Raw genomic sequence first — 9259 nt, 5'->3', positions numbered from 1 at the left:
TTATATTTTATTATTACAAATATTTAGTAATTGAATATCTTGTCATCATTGAAGCTCTAAATAGGATTGATTCAACATTGTCTAATATGTTTGGTGTAATATTAATTATTCATTATCTATGGGAACGATACTCTATTCATCCTCTAATAAAATTTGTCATCTTGCGCTTGCGAGCAATAAAACACACAACATTAAATTTTTTGCTTGTCAGACCAAACACTATAACACTTTTCTTAAGAGAACAGGAAGTATCAATTTTTTCAATAAGAATACGAGCATAGGAGACACGGTTAAACTCAACAGTGGTAAGACCATCGGTTTGTATCGGAGTTCCAATTTGCATAGTTATTCAACTAAGAGAGTGTTTTGGAGAGCTTTGCTTATATAAAAGTGATTTTTCTAGACATTATGTTGAAGCTGGTGAGAAGTTAAAGTAGAACGTGCTTGAAAATAGAGGTTTAAAGCTAATATAAGTTAAAAGTTTGAGTGTTTAGAAAATAATTGCTTCTAAGTCCATTGCTCGCAATTCTTGATCGTCAGGGCCATATGCTATTATCCGAGCACTTTCCTGTCCGATCTCTGCAGAAAGAATTGCTTATGTTCCGTACACCATATTGTATGGTGTCTCACCCGTCCCGAACCTTGTGGTAGTTCGGTAAGACCATAACACGGATGGGAGCTCGTCTACCCACTTTCCTTGAGCCGTGTCCAGTCGCACTTTGAGCGCTTGGATGATTGTTCTATTAGTGACTTCTACTTGCTCGCTCCCTTGTGGGTAGGCTACAGACGTGAAGACTTTTTCAATTTCCATCTCTTCACACCAAGCTTGGACTTTCGATCAATAGAATTTCCTTCCATTGTCTGATATGAGCCTGCGCGGTATCCTGAACCGACACACAATATTTTTCCATAGGAAACACAGTACTTCTTTTTTCGTGATTTTGGCTAGGGGTTCTGCCTCTACCCATTTGGAGAAATAATCGATTGCGACCAAGAAGAACTTCCTCTGTCCCATACTGATAGGGAATGGTCCAACAATATCCATTTCCCACTGATCAAAAGGGCAGGCTTCTACCACTGCCTTCATAAACTCTGCAGGCTTCCACTGTAAATTGGCATGTATTTGATAGTTATAACATGAATTGAGTAAGAAGAATACATATTTTCGCATGGTAGGCCAAAATAAACCAGCTAGGACAGCTTTTCTTGTTAAAGCTATGCTGCCCAAGTGATTGCCACAACATCCTTCATGAATTTCACGTAGAACATAATTTGCTTCGTCCAGGCCTAGAAATTTCAGAAGAGGTCGGGAGAATGACCGTTTGAAGATAATTCGATCAATCATCACAAAACTTAAGGCTATCCTCTTAACTTCCCGAGCCATCTTGCTATTATTCGGGAGTTCACCCTTAGTCAAGTATTTGTGTATATCATATCTCCAATCTCCCTCAAGTACTTCTGCGATGATGTCATCTAAAGTTTCAAGCTAGGATATGAGCTCTTGTCCTTTCAGTTCGGGCTCAAGTGGTTCTCCCATAGAGCTAGCCAGGCGAGCCAAGTGATCAGCCTTCTCGTTTTCAGTGCACGGGATTAACTCCATTGTGAGTTCGGTGAACTCATCTTTAGCTTTGTCTAGTGCTCGAGAATATCTTATCATCTTCTCATTGTTGATCTCGAACTTCCCATTGCTTTGTTGTATGGCTAATTGTGAGTCTAAAAAGAGGATAACCCGGGAGACACCAAGATTCCGAGCAGCTTTTAATCCAAGCAAGAGTGTTTCATATTCTGCTTCATTATTGGATGCTCAGAAATCTAACCTTATTGAAATGTTAGTTTCCTCGCCCCAAGTGTAGATTATTACAATCCCGAGCCCACTTCTTGTTTGACAAGACGATCCATCCACAAATATCTTCCACTGTTCTTCTTTCTTTAACTGGACGGTTTCCGCCAGAAAATCAGCTAGGGCCTGAGCTTTGATAGTGGATTGGGGTTCGAACTTTATGTCGTACTCGTTTAACTCTGTGATCCACTTGATTAGTCTTCCTGATGCATTCGGGTTGGCTGCAATTTTTCCCAAAGCACTATTAGTAAGGACAGTGATCGGGTGTGACAAGAAGTAAGGTCTCAACTTCCTAGCCGTAATGACAAGGGCCAGGGCCAACTTTTCTTGAGTCATGTAGTTAAGTTAAGCTCCCTTCAAGGCATGACTGATGAAGTAAACAGGCAGATGATTCATTCCCTCCTTCCTGACCAGGACTAAGCTGGCGGCTCGGGAGGTGACGGACAGGTAAACAAAGAGCTCTTCCCCTGAATTGGCTTATTCAACACTGGTAGTTCTTTCAAGTATGTCTTTAGTTCTTGGAAAGCTCGCTCGCTCTGTTCATCCCACTAAAAATTTATTGTTTTCCTAAGTGCTTTGAAGAAAGGGAAACTCTTATCTGCTGACCTTGATATGAACCGAGCCAATGCATCAATCCTTCCAGACAATCTTTGTAATTCCTGAATATTCCTGGGAGATTCCATGGAAATAATGGCCTGGACTTTCTCCGGATTGGCTTAAATTCCTCTCCTTGTGACCATGTACCCTAGGAATTTCCCAGTCTTCACCCTGAATGTACACTTTCTCAGGTTTAACTTCAGTCGATAATCTCGCAGAGTTCGGAATGTTTGGTTCAGGTCGGTAATGAATTGTTCAGTTGTTCGTGTTTTGACCAAGATGTCATCCACATACACTTCGATGTTCTTCCCTATTTGTTGCTTGAATACTTTATCCATTAACCTTTGATAAGTAGCACCAGCATTTTTGAGTCCAAAAGGCATTACCACATAGAAATAAGTTTCCGTGGAGGTGACAAAGCTTACTTTATCCTGGTCTTCCTTGGCCAAAGGAATTTGGTGGTACCCCTGGTAGGCTTCCAAGAAACATAACAACTCATGTCCGGATGTAGAGTCAACCAGCTGATCAATCCGGGGTAAGGGATAGCAGTCTTTTGGGCATGCCTTGTTAAAATCTCGAAAGTCCACGCACATGCGCCATTTGCCCGAGGACTTGGGCACCAACACTATATTCGACAACCAGGTCGGGAAATGAATCTCTCAGATGTGTCCTGCCTTCAACAGCTCTTCCACTTGTTCTTGAATCACGACATATTTTTATGGTCCGAAGTGTCATTTTTTATAATGATAGGGCGGTATTCCTTGATAACATTCAACTTATGCTCCATTACCTCTCTTAGTACTCCCAAGAGATCAGACACATCCCATGCAAATACATCCTTGTTTTTCATTAGAAATTTTACCAGCTTTTCTTTGAGAGAGGCTTCCAATGTCTGAGCCACCTTTACAAACCCTGTTGGGGGGGAGATCAAAATCTCCTCGTACTCTTCCTCTGCGGTAACCGGAACACTTTCTTCTAACATATTTACTTGCTCCTGACCTTGAGGTCCGGGTCGGTCATCATGACCAACCTTAACCACTTTTTGTTCTATCAGTACTTCTTCTACATAGCACTTTCGAGAAGTTTTTTGGTCTCCTTGAACCTCACCAACTTCATTACCCACTGGAAATTTAATTTTCTGATGTAGTGCTGAGGCCACGACCATGAAAGTGATCATGGCTGGCCTTCCCAAAATAGCATTGTATGTTGATGGTGCGTCCACGATGATAAAACTGACGATCCTGGTCTTACTCATGCGATCCTTGCCTAAAGTAAGTGGCAAGTTAATTAACCCTATGGGTCGGATGACGTGCCCAGTGAATCCAAACAGTGCAGTCACTATTGGTTCCATCTTATATTCTCCTAAATCCATCTGATTTATCGTTTCTTGAAATAGTACATTAACCGAGCTTACAGAATCAACAAAGATCTGAGCTACGTCGTAATTGGAAACCATGGCTTGAATAACCTGCACATCATTGTGATTATATGATATAAATTTTAAATCTCCCGAACCAAAAGAAACGGTCGGGCCTGTCTGAACCACTTGGTTGGCAATTTCCATATTGCTCAGCTTTCAACTACTCATCTTTTTTGCTCTATTAGAATCTCCATCAGTTGGTATTCCGGAGATCATGTTAATAAATCCTCTCGTGGGAGGGGGCGGCCCTTGATTGTTATCGTCCTTGGTTGGGTTTGGGTGCTGGAAGTTACCATGTGGTGGCTCGGATCTTGCCCTTTGTCCTGAATGGTCGAGACCATCCCGACCCCTCTTATTTGACTGATATCCTCCCTTTTGTCGTGCTAACATATCCTTCATCCCTGGATCCTGTTGAATTATCCTCTCAATTTTTTGTTCCAATTGTCGACAGTCATTGGTGTTATGTCCATACTCATTGTGAAAGTTACAATACTTGTCTGATTTTGGCCTGCGAGGCCCATGATCACTCCACAGGGGCCTTTGTAAAAGTCGTTGTTCTTCGCATATCTGGAGGGATCGAGTCTTTAACATCCTTAGATGAGTGAAAGAAGCTAATTTTCCCAACAGTTCAGGCCGGGGTGGTGGTCCACCCCTTCGAGGTGTGCTGAAGGGCCTAGTATTTCTTGGACTTTTAGGCCTGTCTGTCTTCTTACTCAATCGAGAAACTTGTATCTCTTCCAAATTTACGTACTTTTCAGCTCGGGCCAGTAACTCATCATATGTAGAGGGTTGTTTTTTGATCAGTGATTTGAGAAAATTTTCCGTAGTGAGCCCTTGGATGAAGGCACTGATAAGCAAATCAGTCGTAGATGCGGGTACCTCTAGGTTCAAAACACTAAATCTATTAATATACGGCCGCAAGTCTTCTTGATCTCATTGCTTGATAGAAAAAAGACTAAAAGTAGTCGTGAAATGCTTTTTACTACTAGCAAAGTGATGAAGAAAAGCCTTGCTAAAATCCTTGAACTCATTACGGTCTCCGGGGCGCAATAGGTTGAACCACTGCTGTGCTGGCCCTATCAGAGTGGTGAGGAAAGACCTGGCACTTGATCGGGTCAGAATATTTGTGCAACATGGTGGCGTTCTCAAAACGGGACAGATGCTCTTCCGGATCCCCCTTTCCATCGTATTCTCCAATGTGCGGAAACTTAAAATTTTTGGGGAGTTCCGACTCTAGTATTTCAGTGGAGAAAGGATGTTTCGGAATGGCATAATTAGGTACCCGGATTTCTTCTTCTTCAAGAGTTCCATCTCCTTCTTCAATCTTTTGATTTCTTCCAACTGGGCGTTCTGATCGTGGAGAGGAGGATTGGCTCCCTCCCTTGCACCAGGGCTCTTTCAACAGCGGCGGAAATAAGATGTTCCATAGGTACGTTTACTCCATTCCCTTCAGCCATCTCAACTATTTATTCTTAAAATTCTCATAGACGGCGCCAATTGATGATATCAAAAATTTACCTCGGGTTCGATCTGGTAGAGAGGATATCCAAATATTCAATGAAGCGGGTCGGGTCGGGTGTCACGTGCTCTGCGCAGACAAAAACTCCGTTAGGGGACGCCAAAGGTGTTTTCGGCGTGACCCCTCTAATGCCTAAGTCAGTGCTCAAAAAAGGAAAATGAGAGCAAAAGAGAGATTAAGGGTGTGTGAATATGTGAGCAAGAGTGAATGTGTAAAACCATAAGAAATACCTGTATTTATAGGGGATGGAGGGGCAAGTTACCTTGTTGAGGTCAAATTTGTGTTAGAGTGAGACTCTACTCATGGTCGACACCTAAATCAAGTAGAACTCAGCCACTATGACGATTAGGACTCTTGAACCAACCTACAAACCATATCAAATCATAGATTTGTTGGATTTTATCCTTATCTATTAAAGATCCTCAAATATTTCTGATGATCGAAGCTTCCAGATGTTGGGCCCGGGTCTGACTTCTACGTTTCTCAATTCTGGCTTAGCCCAATGAGCTCGAAAACTAAGGCTTAGCACCTTTGATATTTATTTGAGCCTTCATCCCATCCTTAGACCTCGTATTAGGCCCAGGTCGGGCATTCGCCCTGCCCAAATAGGACTCGGCCCAGTGGGCCTTTATGGTTAATGCTTGAGCTTCAAACCATCGCCTTTTACCCTAACTGGGTTCATCCCCATATCTCCCCAAATTCGCTCTGTTTCGGGTTTTTTCCGCAAGTTCGTCATCCCTAGATTTTATATTTAAATAAAAATGATGTGTTTTTTAATATAAATTAATTGTCGGATCATGACACAAGTATAGAAGATATATTATAATATATTAGCGAACAGAATACATGTGATGTGTATATAATGTTATACAACACATATTTTATTTTAATTAATAAGTAGAGACATTTTGGATGTTCGATTAAAATCAAAGTTACAAAAGTAAATTTAATTTAGTGTAATCAGATAGGATCAATAAGATTTTTTTAAGAGGCATAAGTTTAAATAATAGTACAGATATAATAGATAATTATATAACAATTATTACAAAAACTAAAATTCATTATTCCAAAATGGGAGATCCCATTACTCCTTGGGAAGGAGAGCCAACAGTAAACTCGTCAATAAAAGATTCTGGATGGGACGAGGGCGAGAGCTGAGCACGCACGCTCTGTGATTTTACCCAACTTGGTGCATGGGATGCTAGTCTTATATCAACCAGTTTCAATGCTTACATTGCAGGGGAATTATTCAAAATACCACTCTCCGCAAATATTTCAGAGGACATTAGATTCTAGAGGTACGACAACAAAGGCCAATATTCTGTACGCGATGACTACCATCTCCAACCAGGGCTTTTTAAAACTTCGAAACATTAGTCGGTGAATTTTATGAAGACATGGTGGAATTTTTTTATGGCAACTGTCAATGCTTACAAAGGATCGATTATTTTGGTGTTTTATCTCTCATGATATCGTCTCATTCAACGTGAATCTTCTCGCTCATCATGTTCCAGTTAGTGGTTCTTTCTCTCTTTGTAGTTTTGCTTTTGATTGCACTTGTCACTCGCTATTTTTCTACATTGCAACAAAACACCTTTGGAAGGACAATCCTTGGATACATGTTGTGGGCCAACATAATGTATTTTTGATTTTGTATGTGGGAGCAATTGGACAAACCAGAATTTGAAGTTTTTGCTACACACACGTGGGCTATTTGGGAAGAAAAACAAAATTACCTCCATGACAGTGGCCGAAAGCATATTCTAAAGAGTATCACACGAGGAACGACGTTAATAACATATTTCAGGAAGAATTTCTCTTAAGTTTAATACTGATGTATGTATGGATAAGAGCTCAAACAAGTATAGGTTAGCGGTTGTGTTACGCGATACTCAAGGTCGGATCCTATTGGAATTTGGATAACAAATTAACCAACCAATATATTTCATCCATAGTGAACTTTTGGCCATCGGAGAAGGTGTGCATCCCTATGGGAAAATAATTTCAAGGAAGTAAAAATGTCAACGGATTCCTTTCTGACAGTGCAAGCAGTCACAACCACAAAAAAAAATCTTGTGTATATTGGACTATGTGCTATAGATCTCAAGAAATTGATGCAGGAACATGTGGTTTCAGATTTTATTCATGTGTTTCGATCTGCTAATGTGGTTACCCATAATCTTGCTTGTTTTGTTTCTTCCTCATGTTCATCATTTGTCTGGATCAATGTTGTAGTGACCCTACCTGGATCACCCACTAACTTGCAGACTTGAACATGCAATTATCTTAATACAAAATAATTATAAAAAAAGAGCGAATTTCGGAAATTTATAACATGTTTACAACATAGACCGACGGAATACAAACGGTACTAAAAACTCAAATATAGTTACACAACCATATTAAAATATTAAAGCTAACTGTAGGCAATGAAATCTCCAAGTAGCCCCTGGTCCTTGCACCTAACCCTGCCTCGATCCTCCCGCTCCATCCAACCTAATAAATGTCTCGTGGAATATGTATCCAAGATAATACCAAGGACGTGAGCGAATAATACCCAGTATGAAAGTATAAGTATACAAACTAATATGATGTATGCAACATGAGATGACTAGGTGACTGGTCAACTACTAGGTCATGCTCAGACTAGGCTCCAATGAGTATGTATCACCATCTAGGAATCCAACCATGGGATAGCTCACACACTCATTTAGATCATCGTAGCATCATTCTCCATCATAACGGTAGATTCTAGTGTCAGACCATCAACACAAATGTAGGGCTGAGAGACCCTACTAGAAAGACTATCTCAAAAGAGATACGACTCAAAGTGTATGTGCACATGAAATATGTATATAATAGTAAAACATATATCCTGACACATAAAATATAACATATAAACATGCATACTCGAGCTTGCTGGCATTCTCAGTCATTACTTATGTATCTCTATATGATAGATCGAGTACAGTTAGGGTCTAGGGTCCAATATTACAATCAAGTGATTACCATATATCATTAACCATGATATAAATTTTTTAACTAAGCTAATAGATATCCATACCTGCGTTCGTCGTTAGCCCGTCGATGTTAAAAGCCCTGGATTCTAGGCACAATGGTGCTGCTATTCCAGAAGCGCCTAGCTATTGCCCAACCCTCACAAGTATGACTAACTTATTATTTATACTGAATCAAGAGGGGAACTCAATGAAACCGTGAATTGAAATGAGCCTCAGGTGCCCTATTTTAATGATGGAGTTTGGACGCTCTTAACTCGGGTTTGGACATTCCGAACTCTGCATACGTGACACGTATCTGAGTGTCTGAGTTCGAACGGTCCGATCACCTTTTCGGATGTTCCTAACTCTACATGCAATGATGAGTCATCACTGCTCAGACACCTCATGGATAGCTAGCTGCGGAAGCTCCAATCAGGACTTCGGACCTTCCAATATGCCACGTGTCCTGCATCCGAACGCCCATTCACTTGTCTGCCTATCTTGCCAAGGATCGGATGTTCTGATTGTAGTTCGGATGTTACAAACATGCACCATGCTTCCAAACACATTCGAACCTTCCGAACTTCCTTGCAACCGAATTGTCATGGCCCTAGTTCAGTGCCTTAGAACTGCACTTCGGATCTTCCGATCCCTCCTGTGAATCCAAAGCTTGAAATTCATATTTTATTCCTAATCAAGCCTTTGATTTGTTTAGATAGTAACTCTTAATCATTTTAACATTTAATTAACTTAAATCAGGGTACGAGTTACAACATATTGCGAGTTTTCATTTTTGTTGGTCAGACTGATAATTGAGGAGAAAATTGCAATTTTAGTCCTGTAAGTTGGCCTGTTTTTGGTTTTAGTCCTATAATTTTTCAAAA

At 40.6% G+C, this 9259-nt stretch overlaps 2 protein-coding genes across 2 annotated transcripts; both read right to left on the bottom strand.

The window, feature by feature from the left end:
* Positions 1-1486: 1486 nt before the first annotated feature.
* Positions 1487-2176, bottom strand: LOC140878698 (uncharacterized). Its single transcript, XM_073282313.1, has 2 exons — positions 1876-2176; positions 1487-1785 (listed from the first exon to the last, which is right to left on the bottom strand). Exons 1-2 carry the CDS (start codon positions 2174-2176, stop codon positions 1487-1489), a joined length of 600 nt encoding a protein of 199 aa, XP_073138414.1.
* A 294-nt stretch (positions 2177-2470) lies between these two features.
* LOC140878697 (uncharacterized) lies at positions 2471-3893 on the bottom strand. The gene is made up of 3 exons (XM_073282312.1): positions 3228-3893; positions 2713-2904; positions 2471-2608 (listed from the first exon to the last, which is right to left on the bottom strand). Exons 1-3 carry the CDS (start codon positions 3891-3893, stop codon positions 2471-2473), a joined length of 996 nt encoding a protein of 331 aa, XP_073138413.1.
* Between the last annotated feature and the right edge of the window lie 5366 nt (positions 3894-9259).

Source organism: Henckelia pumila, chromosome 2, assembly GCF_033568475.1.
Source record: "Henckelia pumila isolate YLH828 chromosome 2, ASM3356847v2, whole genome shotgun sequence".
In the NCBI taxonomy this organism is placed as follows: Eukaryota; Viridiplantae; Streptophyta; class Magnoliopsida; order Lamiales; family Gesneriaceae; genus Henckelia; species Henckelia pumila.
Note: the sequence above shows the minus strand (reverse complement) of the source record. Positions and strands in the feature narration are given on the sequence as shown.